The sequence below is a fragment of the Tachyglossus aculeatus genome, chromosome 21 (assembly GCF_015852505.1).
Source record: "Tachyglossus aculeatus isolate mTacAcu1 chromosome 21, mTacAcu1.pri, whole genome shotgun sequence".
Taxonomy (NCBI): Eukaryota; Metazoa; Chordata; class Mammalia; order Monotremata; family Tachyglossidae; genus Tachyglossus; species Tachyglossus aculeatus.
In genome coordinates this window covers 53,625,437-53,647,731 of record NC_052086.1, presented here as the reverse complement: position 1 = coordinate 53,647,731, position 22,295 = coordinate 53,625,437, and the positions used below count along the sequence as shown (strand labels likewise).

The 22,295-nt window shown below is 49.4% G+C and overlaps 1 protein-coding gene across 1 annotated transcript; it reads left to right on the top strand.

Moving 5' to 3' along the window:
* Window positions 1-295: 295 nt before the first annotated feature.
* Window positions 296-20,447, top strand: MIEF2 (mitochondrial elongation factor 2). Its single transcript, XM_038763679.1, has 4 exons — window positions 296-346; window positions 11,907-12,060; window positions 13,729-13,909; window positions 17,836-20,447. The coding sequence occupies exons 2-4, from the start codon at window positions 11,914-11,916 to the stop codon at window positions 18,867-18,869; spliced, it is 1,362 nt and encodes a 453-aa protein (XP_038619607.1). The 5' UTR covers window positions 296-346; window positions 11,907-11,913; the 3' UTR covers window positions 18,870-20,447.
* Window positions 20,448-22,295: the final 1,848 nt, after the last annotated feature.

The window sequence follows — 22,295 nt, the reverse complement described above, 5'->3', positions numbered from 1 at the left end:
TCATTATTATTATTATGATTGTTATCGGCATTGGGTCCTGCGTCTTTAACAGGGAAGTCAGGCGTCAAACGATCCTGCGCCAAGTCCCGCCCCCCGGGGCGGTGACTGACAGCTGGCCCAGGGCGGGGAAGGACGGTGATTGGCTCCTTGACGTTGCATTTGCGAACGTTGTGCAGGGCCTCGGCGCGCTCTGATTGGCGGAGAGGTCCCCCGGCGCGTTCTGATTGGCTGAGCGGGTCCCCGGCGCGCTCTGATTGGCGGAGGGCCGGCCTGCGGATCGGGAGCCGCGGACCGGAGCGGAGGGCACGGACGGGGCCCGGCGCGATGCTGTGAAGGAGCGGCGCAGGTATGGGGGGAATAGAATAATAATAATAATAATAATAATAATAATAATAATAATAATGGTATTTGTTAAGCGCTTACTATGTGCAAAGCACTGTTCTAAGCGCTGGGGGGGATACAAACTGATCAGGTTGCCCCACAGGGGGCTCACAATCTTAATCCCCATTTTTTACAGATGAGGGAACTGAGGCCCAGAGAAGCGAAGTGACTCCCCCAAAGTCACACAGCGGACAGTCGGCGGAGCCGGGATTTGAACCCATGACTTCTGACTCCAAAGCTTCCGGAGAAGCAGGCCTAGAGCCCGGGCCTGGGAATCGGAAGGTCGTGGGTTTTAATCCCGACACTCCGCCCCTTGTCTGCTGCGTGTCCTTGGACAAGTCACGTCACTTCTCAGGGCCTCAGTTCCCTCATAATAATAATATAATAGTGATGGCATTTATTAAGCGCTTACTGTGTGCAAAGCACTGTTCTAAGCGCCTGGGAAGTTACAAGGTGATCAGGTTGTCCCACGGGGGGCTCGCAGTCTTAATCCCCATTTTATAGATGAGGTAACTGAGGCATAGAGAAGTGAGTGACTTGCCCAAAGTCAAGCAGCTGACAATAATAATAATAATGGCATTTGTTGAGCGCTTACTATGTGCGAAGCACTGTTCTAAGCGCTGGGGGGGAGACAAGGTGATCAAGTTGTCCCACGGGGGGCTCACAGTCTTAATCCCCGTTTTACAAATGAGGGAACTGAGGCTCAGCGAAGTTAAGTGACTTGCCCAAGGTCACACAGCTGACAGGTGGCAGAGCTGGGATTTGAACCCATGACCTCCGACTCCAAAGCCCGGGCTCTTTCCACTGAGCCAAACTGCTTCTCATCTGTAAAACGGGAATTGAGACAGTGAACCCCACGTGGGACAAGGACTGTGTCCAACCCTATTTGCTTGTATCCACCCCAGCACCCAATCAATCAATCAATCAATCAATCGTATTTATTGAGCGCTTACTGTGTGCAGTGCACTGTACTAAGCGCTTGGGAAGTCCAAGTTGGCAACATATAGAGACAGTCCCTACCCACCAGTGGGCTCACAGTCTAGAAGGGGGAGACAGACAACAAAACCAAACATACTAACAAAATAAAATAAATAGAATAGATATGTACAAGTAAGATAAATAAATAGAGTAGTAAATATGTACAAACATATATACATATATATATATATATACATATATACATATATACTGCCCAGTAGAGACGGTCCCTACTCAACAGTGGGCTCACCATGGGTTCAAATCCCAGCTCCACCACTTATCAGCTGTGTGACTTTGGGCAAGTCACTTCACTTCTCTGTGTCTCAGTTACCTCATCTGTAAAATGGGGATTAAAACTGTGAGCCCCCCGTGGGACAACCTGATCACCTTGTAACCTCCCCAGCACTTAGAACAGTGCTTTGTACATAGTAAGCAGTTAATAAATGCCATAAAAATTATTATTATTATTATTATTATTATCCGGGTAGGGGGGCTCGAGCCCTGGGGGGTGGGTGGGGGGGTGCGTGCTTCCCCTCCCCCCAACTCCGGCAGAGGGCCCCGATTCCCAGCGCTTATTACAGCGCCCAGTGCTTAGTACAGTGCCTGGTACTGTGAGCTCATTGTCTCTAGACTGTGAGCTCGCTGTGGGCAGGGAATGTTTTTGATGTTCTCGTGTACTCCCAAGTGCTTAGCACAGTGCTAAGTGCTTATTAAATACGATTGTTAATATCTATAATTCTGTTTATTTTGATGGTATCGACACCTGTCTAGTTGTTTTGTTTTGCTCTCTCCCCCTTCTATTCATTCAATCGTATTTATTGAGCGCTTACTGTGTGCAGAGCACTGTACTAAGCGCTTGGGAAGTCCAAGTTGGCAACATCTAGAGATGGTCCCTGCCCAACAGCGGGCTCACGGTTTAGAAGGGGGAGACAGACAGCAAAACAAAACATATAAACCAAATAAAATAAATAGTCTAAATATAACCGTGAGCCCGTTGTTGGGTAGGGACTGTCTCTCCTTGTTGCCGAATTGTACTTTCCAAGTGCTTAGTACAGTGCTGTGCACACAGTAAGCGCTCAATAAATACGATTGAATGAATTAATACCTAGTAAGCACTTAACAAATACCATAGTAATTATTATCATTATTATTGCTCCTCTGGGGGCGGCTTGTTCCTGCCTGGGATGAAGGTTGGGGGCGGCAGGCCCTGTCCCCAGCCTCTCTTCCTCCCTTCAAGGCCCTACTGAGAGCTCACCTCCTCCAGGAGGCCTTCCCAGACTGAGCCCCTTCCTTCCTCTCCCCCTCGTCCCCCTCTCCATCCCCCCCATCTTACCTCTTTCCCTTCCCCACAGCACCTGTATATATGTATATATGTTTGTACATATTTATTACTCTATCTTATTTGTTCATATCTATTCTATTTATTTTATTTTGTTAGTGTGTTTGGTTTTGTTCTCTGTCTCCCCCTTCTAGACTGTGAGCCTGCTGTTGGGTAGGGACTGTCTCTATGTGTTGCCGACTTGTACTTCCCAAGTGCTTAGTACAGTGCTCTGCACACAGTAAGCGCTCAATAAATACGATTGATTGATTGATTGACAGCCGGTGACCCTGACCAGGGCAGCCGGGTCAGCCAGGAGCCGGCTCCGATTACAGCCAGAGCTTGGCTGGGCCCAAAGCCCGGGGGGGGGAACGCCCTTCAACCGGGACCCCCGAGTCCCTGCAGACGGACGGTTCTCAGGCCAGGCGAGTGAATGGGAGACTTAATTATAGTTGATTTTGGGTCGGGGTACCAGCCCTTGGGACCCTCAAATACACCTTCACCCCCTCTGGTCTCTCCTGCCTTTGGTTTGTCAACAGAAAGCCACCAGAGATTGGGAATAACTGCCCCTAGCTGGGAGCTGGTAATTATTCAATCAATCAATCAATCAATCGTATTTATTGAGCGCTTACTGTGTGCAGAGCACTGTACTAAGCACTTGGGAAGTACAAGTTGGCAACATATAGAAACCGTCAATCAATCAATTGTATTTATTGAGCGCTTACTGTGTGCAGAGCACTGTACTAAGCGCTTGGAAAGTCCAAGTTGGCAACATATAGAGACAGTCCCTACGCAACAGTGGGCTCACAGTCTAAAAGGGGGAGACAGAAAACAAAACCAAACATACTAATAAAATAAAATAAATAGAATAGATATGTACAAGTAAAATAAATAAATAAATAGAGTAATAAATATGTACAAACATATATACAGGTACATAATTAGGGCAGTTGGAGGAGGCCCTCAGGAGCAGGGCTTTCCCTCCTTTTCCTCTCCAAAAGTTGTACACATTGGCCCCCAAACTCCTGACCCCTGAAGCCCACTGTTGGGTAGGGACCGTCTCTATATGTTGCCAGCTTGTACTTCCCAAGCGCTTAGTACAGTGCTGTGCACACAGTAAGCGCTCAATAAGTACGATTGATGATGATGATGAAGGAGGGGACAGTGAGGAGATGTCCCAGTGGGGAGATACGCCAAGTCTGGGGAAAGGATCTAGGTATGAACAGTTAGCTTGTTGTGGGCAGGAATGTGTCTATTTTGTTTGTTTGTTTTGATGGTATTTGTTAAGCGCTTATGATGTGCAAAGCACTGTTCTAAGCACTTGGGGGATACAAGGTGATCAGGTTGTCCCACATGGGGCTCACAGTCTTCACCCCCATTTTACAGATGAGGTAACTGAGGCACAAAGAAGTTAAGTGGCTTGCCCAAGGTCACACAGCTGACAAGTTGGTATAGTACCAACTGTGGCCGGACACTTGCCAGCCAGTAGCGTTGGACCTCTCATCCGGTCTTTCATTCAGTCGTATTTATTGAGCGCTTACTGTGTGTGGACTAAGCACAGTTCAGCAACGAAGAGAGACAATCCCTGCCCACAGTGGGCTCACAGTCTAGAAGGGGAGAGACAGACATCACAACAAGTAAACAGGCATCAACAGCATCAATGAAAAAAAATAGAATTATATTATATCATATAATTTATTTATTTATTTATTTATTTTATTTGTACATATCTATTCTATTTTATTTTGTTAGTATGTTTGGTTTTGTTCTCTGTCTCCCCCTTTTAGACTGTGAGCCCACTGTTGGGTAGGGACTGTCTCTATATGTTGCTAATTTGTACTTCCCAAGCGCTTAGTACAGTGCTCTGCACATAGTAAGTGCTCAATAAATACGATTGATGATGATATAATTCTATATATATATAATATATTGTATATATGTAATATAATTCTATTATAATATAATATAGTTACATATAATATATAATATAATTCTATATATATTATATATATGCACACATGAGCCCCTCTTTCCCCTCCCCCTCCCCCCCACCTTAAGTCTTCCCCTCCCCACAGCACCTGTATATATGTATATATGTTTGTATGTATTTATTACTCTATTTTACTTGTACATATTTATTCTATTTATTTTATTTTGTTAATATGTTTTGTTTTGTTGTCTATCTCCCCCTTCTAGACTGTGAGCCCACTGTCGGGTAGGGACCGCCTCTATATGTTGCCATCTTGTACTTCCCAAGAGCTTAGTCCAGTGCTGCACACACAGTAAGCGCTCAATAAATACGATTGAATGAATGAATGAATATTGTACTCTCCCAAGCGCTTAGTACCGTGCTTAGCCCTCAGTAAGCGCTCAGTAAATAAGGTTGACTGAGTGATCATCCACACAGCTGGCTTCCTGCCTGATACCAGGGTAGGGGTGAAGTATGTCTAGGTCTTAGTTTTCAGGTAAATTATCTTTCTCCTCTTTGGAAGCTCATAAAGTTGGCTTTTCTTCTTTTCTTTTTATAAACAACAAAAGGCTTCTTCTGTTTGTCTTGGTCTGGACTAGGATTACAGCGGTTTGGGACAGCTCTTCTGATTTGTCGTCCTTCCTTGACTCCTTAAATCTGCCGGACAATTACTCTCCCCCATTTCAGAGCCTTACTAAAGGCATATCTCCTCCAAGAAGTCTTCCCTGATTAAGCCCCACTTTTTCTCATCTTCCCTTCTGCATCGCCCTGAGTTGCTCCCTTTGCTGTTCCCCTCTTCCCCGCCCCAGAGCACTTATGTACATATGTGTAATTTTATTTGATTAACTGATGTCTGTGTATTTGTACAGATGTCTGTCTCCCCGCCTTCTTGACTGTGAGCTTGTTGTGGACAGGGAGGGATTATCACCCTTTATGCTGTAGTGTACTTTCTTAAGTGCTTAATATAGTGCTGTGCACACAGTAAGCGCTTAATAAATACGATTGAATAAATGAGTGAATGAACTGACCCATAGCCTCTTCCATGAGAACTGACTTGCCTTTCCAAGCTGGCTGCCTCTGATCTTGTTGGTGCCCGAGACCCACTCAGTCAATCATATTTTTGAGTGCTGAACTAAGTTCTTGGGAGAGTACAATAAAATGGACACATTCCCTGCCCACAATGAGCCTACCGTCTAAAGGGGGAGACACACCTTAAATAAATTACGGATATGTACATAAGTTCTGCGGAGTTGAGGGGGTGGTGAATAAAAGGAGTGAATCAGGGTGACAGGGCGGTGGGAGAAAAATAAATGAGGATTTAGGGAAGGCTTCTTGGAGATGTGCCTTCAATAAAGCTTTGAAGGTGGGGAGAGTAGATGTGTATCGGATATGAAGAAGGAGGGTATTCCAGGCCAGAGGCAGGATGTGGGCGAGAGGTCAGAAGTGAGGTAGATGAGATCGAGGTACAGTGAGTAGGTCGGCATTAGAGGAGCGTCGTGGGAGGGCTGGATTGTAGAGGAGCAAGGTGATTGAGTGCTTTAAGCCGACGGTGAGGAGTTTCTGTTGATGCCGAATTGGCACCCAATGGGCACCTTGAAGTGTTGCCTGAATTATATGAGTGCTAGTGAAATAGCAGAGAGGACATCCAAACTGGATTGAGAGGCCAAAAAGATCAATAGGTTTCAGAAGGGTTTGTATACATTCCTGGGCAACCCACTAAATTGTAAGCTCCTTGAGGAGGAGAAGCAGCGTGGCTCGGTGGAAAAGAGCCTGGGCTTTGGAGTCAGAGGTCGTGGGTTCAAATCCCTACTCCGCCAACTGTCAGCTGTGTGACTTTGGGCAAGTCTCTGGGCCTCAGTTCCCTCATCTGTAAAATGGAGATGAAGACTGTGAGCCCCCTGTGGGACAATCTGATTACCTTGTATCCTCTCCAGCGCTTAGAACAGTGCTTTGCACATAGTAAGAGCTTAATAAATGCCATTATTATTATTATTGAGGGCAGCCACCGTGGCATCAGCCATATGTACTCTCCCAAACGCTTAGTCCTGTGCACAGCACACAGATACCATTGACTGAGTAACGAAAGACTCAAAATAATTACTGGAAGAAGAGACTTTTGTATGGTATTTGTTAAACACTTACTATGTGCCAGGCAGATCATCATCATCATCAATCGTATTTATTGAGTGCTTACTATGTGCAGAGCACTGTACTAGGCGCTTGGGAAGTACAAATGGGCAACACACAGAGACAGTCCCTACCCAACAGTGGGCTCACAGTCTAAAAGGCAGATACAAGCTAACCAGGTTGGACCCAGCTCATGACCCCCATGGGGCTCGCAGTCTTAATCCCCATTTTACTGATGAGGTAAGGCACGCAGAAGTGAAGTGGCTCGCCCAAGGTCACAGAGCAGAAAAGTGGCAAAGCTGGGAGTAGAACCCAGTTTCTCTCGACTCTCAGGCTTGCGTCGTATCCACTAGGCCGTGCTGCTTTGTGCAGAACGGAATTCGGGGCAGGCAACTGTTTCCCTATACCCCGTTACCCCTAACAGAGGCAGATATTAGACTGATAGATCGTTGAGCTGGCCCATTAATGATATTACTTAAGTTCTCATAGAGTGGAAGTCCAAATAATGAAAATTGTGGTATTTAGAGAAGCAGCGTGGCTCAGTGGAAAGAGCCCGGGCTTTGGAGTCAGAGGCCATGTGTTCAAATCCCAGCTCCGCCAATTGTCAGCTGGGTGACTTCGGGCAAGTCACTTCTCTGGGCCTCAGTTCCCTCATCTGTAAAATGGGGATTAAGACTGTGAGCCCCACGTGGGGCAACCTGATCACCTTGTATCTCCCCAGCGCTTAGAACAGTGCTTTGCACATAGTAAGCGCTTAACAAATACCATCATTATTATTATTATTATTTGTTAAGCGCTGGAGTTGATGCAGGATAATCAGATTGGACGTAGTTCCCTGCTCACAGTCTAAGGGGTAGGGAGAGCAGGTATCCTATCCCTCATCCTATCCCGACTGGATTACTGTATCAGCCTCCTCTCCGATCTCCCATCCTCCTGTCTCTCCCCACTTCAGTCTATACTTCACGCCGCTGCCCGGATCATCTTTGTGTAAAAATGCTCTGGGAATGTTACTCCCCTCCTCAAAAATCTCCAGTGGCTACCAATCAACGTATGCATCAGGCAAAAACTCCTCCCTCTCGGCTTCAAGGCTGTCCGTAATAATAATAATAAATAATAATAATAATAATAGCATTTATTAAGCGCTTACTATGTGCAAAGCACTGTTCTAAGCGCTGGGGAGGTTACAAGGTTGTCCCACAGGGGGCTCACAGTCTTAATCCCCATTTTACAGATGAGGAAACTGAGGCACAGAGAAATTAAGTGACTTGCCCAAAGTCACACAGCTGACAATAGTCAGAGCGGGGATTTGAACCCATGACCCCTGACTCCAAAGCCCGTGCCCTTTCCAGTGAGCCACGCTGCTTCTCTACCTCGCCACCTCCTACCTCACTTCCCTTCTGTCCTTCTCCAGCCCAGCCTGCACCCTCCGCTCCTCTGCCGCTAACCTCCTCACCGTGCCTCGTTCTCGCCTGTCCCGCCGTCGACCCCCGGCCCACGTCCTCCCCCTGGCCCGGAATGCCCTCCCTCCACACATCCGCCAAACTAACTCTCTTCCTCCCTTCAAAGCCCTACTGAGAGCTCACCTCCTCCAGGAGGCCTTCCCACACTCAGCCCCCTCCTTCCTCTCCCCCTCCCCATCCCCCCTGCCCTACCTCCTTCCCCTCCCCACAGCACCTGTATATATGTTTGTACAGATTTATTACTCTATTTTACTTGTACATATTTACTATTCTATTTGTTTTATTTTGTTAGTATGTGTTGTTTTGTTGTCTGTCTCCCCCTTCTAGACTGTGAGCCCGCTATTGGGTAGGGACCGTCTCTGTATGTTACCAACTTGTACTTCCCCAGCGCTAGTACAGTGCTCTGCACACAGTAAGCGCTCAATAAATACGATTGAATGAATGAATGAAGGTATTTAATCCATATTTTACAGAAGAGGAAAGTGAGACCCAGAGAAGCTGTGACTTGCCCAGGGTCACTCAGTAGGTCAGTGGCGTTGCTGGGTAGGGATTGTCTCTGTTGCCAAATTGTACTTTCCAAGCGCTTAGTACAGTGTTCTGCAAACACTAAGCACTCAACAAGTGCGATTGAATGAATGAACGAACCCAGGTCTTTTGATTCCCGTGCTCTATCCACTAGGCCACACTGCTTTTGTAGGCTTGGGATCGAGTGTATGGCGTTGGGTCTTGGCTTTTCACCTGTTCCAGAGGTTGGTTCCCCTGCTGCTGCCCCCTTGACAAGTAGCCCAACTGCGTGGCTCATGGCCCAAAGTTTAGATGAGGAGCGGAGCTTCAAACCCTTGGGGAATGCCAACTGGCTGGTGGGAGAGGACCTCAGCCTTGCTTCAAGACTGGAAATTGAAAGGGAATCTCTGGGTCTTTCAGCGGATGTTATTCTCTGAGGAGCCAAGCGTCCCAGGCTCCCAGACCGTCTTCTCCACTTTGACCCATGTCACCATCAGCAAACATAACTCTCACGTGTCCCCCCTTCCCCTGTTTCTATATGAAGTCTCCAATTTGCTGCTTCTGAAGAATTGCTTTAAAAGAACCAAGCTCAGATGGGGGAGGGGAGCCGGGCGAGGAGGGGGAATTAATTAATTCAGTCATATTTATTGAGCACTTATTGTGTGCAGAGCACTGTACTAAGTGGGAGAGTACGAACTGTTTCCCATTTGTGTGTCAAGCCTTAGTGGCTGACGTCTTTTTGTGCAAATACCGGTTTGGTTTTTTCAAAGCCAGGGATGGCATGCCCACTCTTCGGCTCCCCAGCGAGGGTAGCCAAGGCCTGCCTTCCTACCTCACCCTATTTTTAGTCTTGGAAAGGCAAGCACGGTGGCAGGAAACTCTGAAGCTCGAGTTCTGTGATTCTCTTTCCTGGTATTTGACTTTTGATGGCATCTCGTTGCCCCAGCAACCCAACTTTAAGGTACAAATGACTAATGGTTAGGCATGAGTCATGGAATCCTAGACCAAAGGAAGCTACTTAATCCAGTTCCTCCCTCCAGGCAGAGCCCCACAAACTAGTACAGAGCACTGTACTAAGTGCTTGGGGGGTTGGTAGACATATTCCCTGCCCACAAGGAAGTGACAGTCTAGAATTAATTATTAATGTCCGTCTTGTGAGCCCGCTATTGGGTAGGGACCGTCTCTATATATTACCAACTTGTACTTCCCAAGCGCTTAGTACAGTGCTCTGCACACAGTAAGCGCTCAATAAATATGATTGAATGAATGAATGAAGGTATTTAATCCATATTTTACAGAAGAGGAAAGTGAGACCCAGAGAAGCTGTGACTTGCCCAAGGTCACTCAGTAGGTCAGTGGCGTTGCTGGGTAGGGATTGTCTCTGTTGCCAAATTGTACTTTCCAAGCGCTTAGTACGGTGCTCTACAAACAGTAAGCACTCAACAAGTGCGATTGAATGAATGAACGAACCCAGGTCTTTTGATTCCCGTGCTCTATCCACTAGGCCACACTGCTTTTGTAGGCTTGGGATCGAGTGTATGGCGTTGGGTCTTGGCTTTTCACCTGTTCCAGAGGTTGGTTCCCCTGCTGCTGCCCCCTGTAAACTTATTGTGGGCAGGGAATGTGTCCTTTTTATTGTTATATTGTACTCTCCCTAGCACTTAATAGGGTGCTCTGCACACAGTAAGCACTCAATAAATATGATTGAGTGACTGACTAGGAGCCTGATGGGGGATCATCTTATTTCTTAAAACGTCCCGGGCAGAAGATACCATGTCTCCTGGCATCCCGCCCAGCACCTGAAAGACAGGCAGCTCTCTGTGTCAGAGTTAACTTTCTCACTCTTAAGATCATTCCCATCACCCTAGACTACTCTCATTGGCCCTAAAACTTACCTCTAGTCCTTAAAGCGCTCTATTCCCTCTACAAAATCCCATTCTTCTCTCCTGACAACCCAGTCCATCCACTCTGCTCCTCCAATACCAACTTAGTCACTGTGCCTGTCTCACATCTCTTGTCTCTCACCGTTGAACGCTTGCTGTCCTTCCTGCATGGAACTCCCTCCCCCTTCCCATCCAGCAGACCATCCCTCTCCCTTCATCTTCAGTGCCCTACTACAATCTTTATGTTTGTACAGATTTATTACTCTTATTTATTTTACTTGCACATATTTACTAGTCTATTTTGTTTTGTTAATATGTTTTGTTTTGTTGTCTGTCTCCCCCTTCTAGACTGTGAGCCTGCTGTTGGGTAGGGACCGTCTCTATATGTTGCCAACTTGTACTTCCCAAGCGCTTAGTACAGTGCTCTGCGCACAGTAAGCACTCAATAAATATGATTGAGTGAATGAATGAATGTCGTCCAGGAAAACTTCCCTGGTAAATCTCTCCTCTCCCCACCTTATTGTGTCACCCAGGCAGAAGAGTCCATACCCTCTAAGCACTTCTTAGAGGGCGGGGAGTTGGGATTATTTTCCCAACAGCACTTCTGTACAAATGTTTAACCTCGGTTGCTTCCTCCTAGCTGTAATTTATTTTAGTGTTTCAGTCTCCCCTGATCGATTTTAAGGTCCTTGAAGGCAGGGACCTCTCGCGAGCATTTAGTACCGTGCTCTGTGCAGAGTAAGTGCTCAGTAAATACCCTCCATTGGTTGGCTTAACCATTTTCCAAGACTCCACTGGGAGCTCCTCTTGGGGTTTAGTGGTGTTGGAAAGACAGCCTGGATTACTTGAGCGTGGCAGTGGATAGAGCACGAGCCTGGGAATCAGAAGGTCATGGGTTCTGCTCCCGGCTCCGCCACTCGTCTTCTGTATGAACTTGGGCAAGTCACTTCATTTCTCTGGGCCTCAGTTACCTCATCTGTAAAATGGGGAATGAGACTGTGAGCCCTGTGTGGGACAGGGACTGCGTCCAACCCGATTTGCTTGTATCCACCCCACTGCTTAGTACAGTGCCTGCCACACAGTGAGTGCTTAACAGATACCACAATTATTATTATTATTATTGTCACTTGATTTCTCACGAGTGCTAGACTGAGTCACCCTCTGCAGAATGAGGTGGCACCTCTGCCCTAGAGCTTGTTTTCTTTATAGCCCTGCCCACAACTGGCCCAGCTCCATCCCTGGTGGCCCCTAACCCTTACCCTTTGACCTTCTCTCTTTCTTGCCAGGTGGACCATGGCTCAGTTCTCTCAGAAGAGAGGGCAGAGGAGAGACGATGACGGGCTGGGCAGTGCTGTGGATTTCTTCCTGGCCAATGCCAGGCTAGTGCTGGGTGTGAGTGGGGCAGCCATTCTGGGCATTGCCACCCTGGCAGTGAAACGGGTAAGTACAAAGAGAAGGAATTTCCTGGGACGAGAATAGATATCGCCGGGGTAGAGGAGGGGCACCTGGGATGGGGTAAGAGGGGATAAGCTGGCTGTGGCAATGTTGTCAGCCTCTTGCATTTCAGCCAGAAATCAGCAGAGTGTTTAGAGTGCAGCGCTAGGCTTGTTTGGGGTTGAGAGGCTGCTCAGTCCAGCTCTGTCATCTGAGATTCTCCTTCTGCTGGGTCCAGTGAGCCGATTGCTCCCCCACTCTCACAGCTCAGGCCAGCATTCGCCCAGTTTTGCCCTTTCCCCGGGAGAGTCCTGATCTGTAGCCCTGATAAATGTGGAGCATCCTGAGTGCCCGTTGGGACAGCTGGCCAGTTGGGGTTTGGGGCCCTGCCTTGACCGTTTCAGGCCAACTCTGCCGCCCATCACAGGGACCCGGGCCCAGGGACAGAACAGGGGGGAGAAATACCCCTGCCCTCACTTCAGAAGCCAGGGTGGTTAGAGTTGGGCCCAGCCGAAGGGATTGGGAATTTCCCCTGGGGCAGAATTAAGAAACGTAGGGCCTGCAGCAGGATTGCGAAAGGTTTCAGCCAGCTGAATGGCTATAATCTCAGGGGGAAGAGGAGCTTGAACGGGAATGGGTTTATTTGACCCCTCAAACCTAAGTCACCTGTGGGCACCACGTCTGGCCGTCTGCACACAACCACCATTACCAGGATAATTAGGCAGAAAACCTTCTTCGGTCCCCGAGCCAGGCACAGGCATCTGGGCCGAGTTCTCGCTGTGTTTTGGGAGTCTTGTGTAACGGTGGGTTCTCGGCCGGGGAGGGTTTTTCCAGGGTTTCACACCATCCCAAGTGGACCTCACTGAGCGTGGTGTCGGGCGGGCCGGAAATATGGAACCCGATAGTGGACATGGCAGGCAATGGGACCAAATAGGAAGTGACCTGGAGCTCTTCTTGGTTCTCCATCGGGCGGTTTCCCCGTGGTTCTGTGGCGCTGTAGCATATCCCTCCTGTGAAGGGAGTTCCTGCCCACTTCTGGCTGAGCCTAGCTTCTTTGGGTCTCAGTAGGCCCCGTGACACGGCAAGGGTCACCGTGAGGGGCCCGGCCGGGTTAGCCTTGGGTCGACCGACTCGGCCCTGGGGCCTCGGTTTCTGTGGGCCGGGCTCTGGTCTGGGCAGGACCCCGCTTTCTGGCTGCTCCTCGTTACGGCCACTGAGTTGCCGATGAAGCCCCAGGAGATGCCAAGAGTTGCGGCCTTACTTTCTTCCAAGAGGCTCCCCACAGGCAATCTTGCCGGCCCCCCAACGTTACCCAGAAAGAGCAGCAGGAGAGGCTGACGGTGGGCTCAGGTCTGCTGTTGGGTAGGGACTGTCTCTATGTGTTGCCGACTTGTACTTACCAAGCGCTTGGTATGGTGCTCTGCACACAGTAAGCGCTCAGTAAATACGATTGATTGATTGATTGATCCCTGGACCTGTGAAAGGCTCAAAACCAAAGGGAACCTACTCCAAAGGAAACAGATGGCTGAGCCTAGGGTGTAGCATCGACCCGTCGGGGAAGGCAGTCCCAGCGCTGCCGAGCCCACGCGTGGGGAAGGGTCTAATGATTTGAAGCGGGCCCTCTGGGGTTCGTCATGCCTGACTCCCATCCTGCTTCTGTGCTCTGCCCCGCAGCTCATTGACCGAGCCACCAGTGCCCCCGACAAGGACGACGCCAAAGCAGAACAGAAGTCCATTGAGGAGAGCTGGCAGGAACTGAGCCTGCTCAAGGCCTCGCCAAGACCTCAGCCCAAGCCCAGCCGGGAGGCGCTCAATCAGCCCCAGCTGGCTCTGACCCGGTCCCCGCCTGCCCCAGGTCAGCCGGGATGCCAATCCCGCCGGGTTTCATTCATTCATTCATTCATTCAGTCGTATTTATTGAGCGCTTACTGTGTGCAGAGCACTGGACTAAGCGCTTGGGAAGTACAAGTTGGCAAGATAGGGAGACGGTCCCTACCCAACAGCAGGCTCACAGTCTAGAAGGGGGAGACAAACAACAAAACATATTTACAAAATAAAATAAATAGAATCCATATGTACAAGTAAAATAGAGTAATAAATATGTACAAACGTATATACATATATACAGGTGCGGTGGGGAGGGGAAGGAGGTAAGGCCGGGGGGAGGATGGATTGATTCATTCATTCATTCAATCATATTTATTGAGCGCTTACTGTGTGCAGAGCACTGGACTAAGCGCTTGGGAAGTCCAAGTTGGCAACATAGACAGCCGGTCCCTACCCAACAGCGGGCTCACAGACTAGAAGGGGGAGACTGGCCTCTTCCACGGGAGGGTCAACTTCAGTCAGCAGAAGGAACCACCAGCCCGTAGCCTGGAGGTTGCCACTTGGTTTAGGCAGCCAGCCAAACACATTGTGTTCAGTTTGGCCTGCTGTGGATGGATCAGCCCTCTTTCCCCATCCTTCCGGAGCCTCCTTGTCCGGGAGCACTGAAAGGGCTGGGATTCTGGGGCCTGTTAACTGGCTTGTTGCTCTGTTTCCCGTCAGTGAGCAGCAGCATGGCCTAGTGAAGAGAGCGAGGACCTAGGCTCTAATCCCGGCTCGGTCACTTGCCTGCTGTGAGACCTTGGGCAGGTTGCTTCTCTGTGCCTCAGTTTCCTGTGTAAAATGGGGATTCGATACCTGTTTTCCCTCCTGCTGAAACTGTGAGCCCCTTCCAGCGCTTAGAACAGGGCTCCAGCGCTTAGAACAGTGCTTTGCACATAGTAAGCGCTTAGCAAATACCATCATTATTATTGTAGGGCGGGAACGGCATCATATCTAGAAGAGTGCTTTGCAAATACTGAATACCCGTATGGTATTTTATTGGAGAAGCAGCATGGCTCAGTGGAAAGAGCCCGGGCTTTGGAGTTGGAGTTCATGGGTTCAAATGCCGGCTCCGCCAATTGTCAGCTGTGTGACTTTGGGCAAGCCACTTAACTTCTCTGGGCCTCAGTTACCTCATCTGTAAAATGGGGGTTAAGACTGTGAGCCCCACTTGGGACAACCTGATCATGCCAGCGCTTAGAACAGTGCTTTGCACATAGTAAGCACTTAATAAATGCCATTATAATTATTATTATTATTATTATTATTATTGAGCACTCCGCGACACACTTGAGAAAGCACAGGGAGACAGACATTTAAAATAAACTATAGATAGGGGAAGTCACTGAGTATAAAGTTACGTATACAAGGGCTGTGCAGTTGTGGGGGTTGGGTAAGTACCTGGTGCTTCGTACAGTGCTTGGCACATAGTAAGCACTAAACAAATACCACAGTTGTTATTATCTGAGAGCTTAGGGGTAACAGACTCAAGTGCATAGGTGATGCAGTAAGGAGGAAAAAAATAGGGTGAGGAGACGAGAGATTAATCAGGTGAAGCCTTCCTGTAGGAGGTGTGATTTGGAGGAGTTTTGCAGACTGGGGAGAGCAGCGGTCTCCCGGATGATCAGGGGGAGACAGTTTCAAGCAGGAGGAAGGACTTCAGCAAAGGGTTGCTGGTGAGAGATGTTTCTTTCGGTTACACCCAGCTTGGTCTCTCCTGATTTTTCTGGGAAAGATGGAAAAGGAGAGGCAGTCCCCCATCCCCATTCCACTGTCCCTATGACCTTCTGGGAATTAACTGTGGAACCCGTGGATTTTTCTCATCTGTAGTTGCTCAGATGTCTCATTCCATCGCCCCGAGCCCCCCAGATTGGGAAAACCTGACACAGGACTGGGAATTGGGGTGAGATCGCCCCAGCCCGAACTCTGCCTGCTGTTCTAGAGAAGCAGCGTGGCTCAGTGGAAAGAGCCCGGGCTTTGGAGTCAGAGGCCATGGGTTCAAATCCCGGCTCCACCAATTGTCAGCTATGTGACTTTGGGCAAGTCACTTCTCTGTGCCTCAGTTACCTCATCTGTAAACTGGGGATTAAGATTGTGAGCCCCCACCATGGGACAACCTGATCACCTTGTAACCTCCCCAGCACTTAGAACAGTGCTTTGCACATAGTAAGCACTTAATAAATGCCATTATTATTATTATTATTCTACGACTTTCTTACATTGAGCCCCCTGAGGGACAGGGGCCTTGTCCGGGTCCCGAGTATGTATTCTTTCCTAGTGCTGCTCTGAGCACAGTAAGCGCTTAATAAATATTGGTAGTGTTATCACTACCGGCCTATAGCCTGATCCCTGCCGTCTCCCCCACCCGCCCCACCAGATCCCACAGTGAGTGATGATGGAAGGTCCACGGAGAGGATGTGGCCACAGTCCCCGGCTAGGTCCAATCTCTTCCTGTGCCTGTTCTACTGTGTCACCACAGAGAAATGAGGTTTTGTTCGAGGCAGGACACCCTTTGAGTCTCCTGTTGAGTCGCCCAGCTGGGCTCTCAAGCTTCAGGCCAGGCCGGCCTCACACATTTTTCTCAGAAGCCCAAGTCAGGTGCAGCTCCGACTTCTGTTTTTCCCGTAGTTTGCTGCCACAGTCAAGGAGCTTCTGAAAGCGGTGGGCGGATGGAATAGGATTGGGGTGGGAGGACTTTGGAAAAAAATTGCTTCTGATCCAGGCAGGAGACTGTTTTTATTACCCGCTTTATTAACCTCTTGGGCCTCCCCTGTACCCATCTCCAAAGAGCTCTAAGCACTGGCCACTATCCTCTTCTGGAGGAATCAGGGGGGAGTTGGGGGTGACTTATTGTCATTCGGCAGAAGACTGAGAACGGAAAAGGGAAGTGACCGGTCAGGAGTGAAGCCAGGATTAGCAGACGGGTCTTTGGAATCCCAGCCCATCATCATCATCAATCGTATTTATTGAGCGCTTACTGTGTGCAGAGCACTGTACTAAGCACTTGGGAAGTACAAGTTGGCAACATATAGAGCCAGTCCCTACCCAACAGTGGGCTCACAGTCTAAAAGGGGGAGACAGAGAACAAAACCAAACATACTAACAAAATAAAACAAATAGAATAGATATGTACAAGTAAAATAAATAGAGTAATAAATATGTACAAACATATATACATATATACAGGTGCTGTGGGGAAGGGAAGGAGGTAAGATGGGGGGATGGAGAGGGGGTCGAGGGGGAGAGGAAGGAAAGGGCTCAGTCTGGGAAGGCCTCCTGGAGGAAGTGAGCTCTCAATAGGGCCCAGGGCTCCCTCCACTTATCTCCTGTCTTCTGAATAATAATGGAGGTATTTGTTAAGCGCTTACTATGTATTGAGCACTGGGGTAATTACAAGATAGGGAGGACGCTGACCCAGTCCCATGTTGGGAGAACAGTGCTTCGCACACAGTAAGTGCTCAATAAATATGATTGAATGAATGGGGACTTTATTATTATTGTTATTGCATAATAATAATAATGGTATTTTGTTGAGCACCTACTATGTGCCAGGCACTGCACTAAGTGCTGAGGTAGATACAAACAAATCGGGTTGGACACGGTCCCTGTCCCACGAGGGGCTCAGCGTTTCAATCCCCATTTTACAGATGAGGTAACTGGGGCCCAGAGAAGTAAAGTGACCTCCCCAAGGTCTCACAGCGGACGAGTGGCGGAGCCAGGATTAGAATCCATGACCTTCCGATTCCCAGGCCCGGGCTCTATCCGCTTCGCCGTGCTGCTGCTTGGAATTTAACAACCTGAGTGGGGAGACCGTGGGGTCGGGCGGAGCGGGCAGGGCCTGAAGCGGGCCTGTGATTGCCGTTTGAGAAGCGTCCTCTGAAGCGTTTCTTTTCCTCTCTTTCCAACCTCTTGCAGTGCCCCTTCTCGATCCCGTGCCCAGGCCCTCCTTGCTCCTGTGCCTCACGCTCCAAGAGAAACTTCTCGCCTTCTACCGAGACCACGTGGTCATCCCCGAAGCCGAAGTGGCCCTGGCCCGGCAGCTGGCCACCGACATCTGCCGGGAGCTGCAGGGCTCCCTGCGCGGCAAGTTCCCGGCGCTGCCGTGGGGAAGCGTGTTCCTGAGCGGCTCGCTGTTCGACGGGCTCGAGGCGGCGGCGGGGGCGGCCAGCCGGGCCTGCCTGATGGCGCCGCTGGCCCTGGAGGCCGGGCTCTGGGACTTCATCCCGGGGGAGGACACCATCGTGAACGACCCCCGCTGCTGGATGATCCGGAGGACTCAGCTGGAGTTCGCGCCCCGGGGGTGCAGCCCGTGGGATCGCTTCACCGTCGGCGGGTACCTGTCGTCCGACGTCCTCAACGACACGCTCCACGGGGCCCTGGTGGGCTCCGTCAACTGGCCCGCCATCGGCAGCCTGCTGGGCTGCGTCCTCCGGCCGGCGGTGGCCTCGGAGGAGCTCACGGTCGAAGTCCGGCACGACAGGCTGGAGATGAGCATCGCCCTTTTCCCGATGGCGGAGACCGAGGACAAGGTCCTCCTGGCCGTGCCCCGGGAGGGCCCCGTGGGGAACCTGTGGCGGCAGAGCTTCTACCTGGCGGAGACCACCAGGCTGCGGGAGCTGGACGGCGGGGACGGGGGCGTGCGGAGACGCTGCCTCCGGCTCCTCAAGGGGGTCTGCCGACGCCACCCGGCCCTGAGCAAGCTGAGGGGGAGCCACCTGGCCCAGGTGATCCTCCGCCTGAGCGAGGCCGAGCCGGACTGGACGGAGGACGCCTTAGCCGATCGGTTTCGGCAGGTGATCGAAGAGCTGATCGGCTGCTTGGAGAAGGGGGCCCTGCCCTGCTACTTCGATCCACGCATCAACTTGTTCGGCGGGCTGCGGGAAGAGGAGATCGACGACATGGGGTACACCCTGTACAGCGCGGTATCCGCGCCTGAGATTTTGCTGTAGACGGGATGAGGGATTGGACTTAGGCGCTCGGCCCCTCTTCTTTCCGGAGGGGAGGGACCGGGGGGCTGACGAGAGCTCCTCTTCGTAGCCACTCCCAGGTGGGCTCCTTACGCTGGGGATGGAGAAGAAAAGGGGTTCTCGGAGGGGGATATGGCCAGGCTGGAGTAGAGTCCCGGCCCCCTGACGCTGCCGACACAAACCAGGTCCCTGAACCTCCCCTTGGGAAAGCAGAGTACCCAACAGCGGCTGATGAAATTCAACAGATCCCAGAAAAGGGAAGCTCCCTTATAGCCCTACCCCGTCTCTGTTCACATTGAGACCTTGAGGGCCACTTGCCCAACTCCAGCCCTGAATCCGGTGTGAGTTACCAGCCCACAGGTGTCCTGATGAATGGAGCAGGAGACGGGGAAAGGGAAACTTGGGAGTAAGCCTTTGGTGGGATCCCCTTTCCAGGCCTGTAATTTAAATATTTATCTTCACGATGGAAGAGAGACTTCCCTTTCTGGGGTCGGGGCCCCTAAATCCTCAGTCAGTGTCAGAATTGATTCCATGGGCATGTTGATGGTCCCTGCTAACCTTTTAGTGTTCATCCTGCTGAAGGACGGTGTAAACAGCTTGGGCCATTTTAAAACCGGTTTTTCTGACTTTAAAATGTCTTTTTCCCCCACTAGCTGTTCATGCCGGGTGGTCCTCCAGGGCCGTGACATCCCAATCTCTCTCTGCATGCTTGTCTACTCTCCCTGGAGAGGAGAGCTTCCTCCAGAGGGGAAGCAGGTACTACTATTGGCTGGTGTGTTTGATGTTTTTGTGTGCTCTTGAACAGAGAGGTCTCCCAATGGCTGCTACTTTTGATACCCAGAGTATTTTAAAATCTGCAGAGAATGTTTCTAAAGAGACCTTGGCTTCAGAACCACCCCATCCCATGTGCTAAAACATATTGGTTGAAGCTGACAACAAAAAAAAAACCCTCTTGTTCGCATTTTTCTGTGGCACGATTGATATTTTGTTGATGGAGGGTGGAGATAACTTGTTTCTCCAAGCACTACAAATCCTTCTCATCTAAAAATCTTTGCCATTTCCTTCACTCGGAGCCAAGCTATTTTTCAAGGAATGTGAATGAGAATAAAGGAAGATCGATTGTATGTGAAAATGGGTTTTGTGTTGGATTGCTGAATGCTTTGTGTAGACACACTCTCACATCCAGTAAGCTTTCTAGAAATCGCAACCATCCCGGTGGCCAGAATGGACACGCGGTTGGGGTACAATAAATGGTAATGGATCATTAGTTCAATATGTTTTTTCAAAAAGAAAACGGTATATTTACCACCCTATGGAGACTTGAAGGGAAAGTGCTGCCTGAGCAGCATAAATTACATTTATGGATTTATTTTGTGTGTGTGTGTGTGTGTGTGTGCCTCTAAGTGCTAGAACTTTGGAGAACTCATAATAAAATGTTGTGTGTGTTTACAGGGTACTTGTCTTCCAAGTGGTGGGATCTCTGTGACTTACATTAGCTTAAAGAACTGCCCATCACAATAGCAGGGGGACTCAACTTATGTAATAAAGGCAAACTGTGGTCACAGGACTCTTCTTTCCTCCTGCGCTAGAGTCAAAGGTTTTTCCCATTTTACACATGGGAGCGGGAAAGTGGGGCAAGAAATAGAGGCCTTATCCAAGATCATAGTGCTGCACATAGGAAGCACTCATTAAATACCAAATAGAGAAGCATTTCATTCAATCGGATTTGAGCGCTGTTTGCAGAGCACTGTACTAAGCAGCACGGCCTAGTGGAATGAGCACGGGCTTGGGAGTCAGAGGTCGTGGGTTCTAATCCTGCCTCCGCCACTTACCAGCTGTGTGGCTTTGGGCAAGTAACTTCACTTCTCTGGGCCTCAGTTTCCTCATCTGTAAAATGGAGATTAATACCGTGAGTCCCATGTCGGACAACCTGATTACCTTGTATCTCCTCCAGTGCTTAGAACAGTGTTTGGCACATAGTAAGCGCTTAATACCATTATTATTATTATTATTACCACTGACTGACTAATTATCGGGCAATCCCCAGAACTAGAATTCAGGTTTCCTGAATCTCAGCCCATCATATGTACAATGTAGTCACTCTCACTACCGGGCTGACTTAAAAAAACTGGAATAAATGCCACCACTCGGACTTTCTGGGATATATCATATCCTTCCTCTCCTTTATCATTTTAAAGACCACTCCTTTTCAGAGGCCAACTATCCAGTTGGTGACTTACCTAAGCCTCTATTTCCCTCCTGCTGCCTGTCTTTCCGCTGTTTTGCTGGTCACTTATACCTCAGTCAGCGTTTTGCTCATCTCAAGAATGGCTCCTCCGTGGAGGAGGGGGAGGGTGGCAACTAAGAGCTAGTAGGAATCTTTCGGGTTCACACAGATTTTCTTTGTGGTGCAAACTATGACCCTTCTTCAGGAGCTGACGTAACAAGGCAAAGGTAGAGAGGTCAAAGTTCTGTAGACACGATTCTGACTCTGCAAGGTAATCCTGTGCATTTTTGTTTTCTAACTCCCTAAAACTTCCATTGCTCTCCGTGTTTGTCACCTAATCCTCATCTTCCTGGTAAACAGTACTAGAGGTGATACTAGCCCCTTATTAGAACGGAGGAAAACAACACTTGGGAAAGGGGCCTGCCCTTGGAATCACTCAAACCCGAACATTGTGGACCTCTTCTGTTTTTGACCTCCGAGAGCCGCAGAAACTAACATAGCGCTTTGCTCAACAGGCCTTCCTGCTATGGACCTTATTGTCCAGGCTACAGCAGTTGAGAGAGCAGGGCTTTTACGTACCAAATAAATTGAAACTGTTTCTCTCCTCAGCAGCCGTATAAGTGAGACTCGGTCAGGGAACTTTGTTAGAAACTCCGTGTTCTGGCCTAGTAATACATCAGCTCAAACAGTCTAAAGACCCTCTAGATAACTGCAGTATTTGTTAAGCAATAGTGTTTTTAATGGTATTTAAGTGCTTACTATGGGCTGTTCTAAGCACTGGGGCAGATACAGGATAATCAGGTCCCCAGGTGGGGCTCACAGTCCAAGTAGGAGGGAGGATGGGTATTGAATCCCTGCTTTACAGATGAGGTAACTGAGTCACAGAAAGTTGTGTCATGCCCAAGTCAAACAGCAGACAAGTGGCAGAGCTGGGATTAAAACCCAAGTCCTCCAACTTCCAGGCCTGGGCTCTTTCCACTAGGCCACACTAGGCCTCTCCTGACCCCATCCATCTTTCTGAGCGCCTCACACTGCTTCTAGACACCAGGTGACTAACTAACTTGCTCTAAGGTCACTTGTGTGTTGGTTTCGGTTTGTCTGTAGAGGAGACAAAGCTCCCTTGTTTTACAAAGGGGTATCTGGATTAAATTCTTAGGGTTGTTTGGTCAGAGGCTATTATG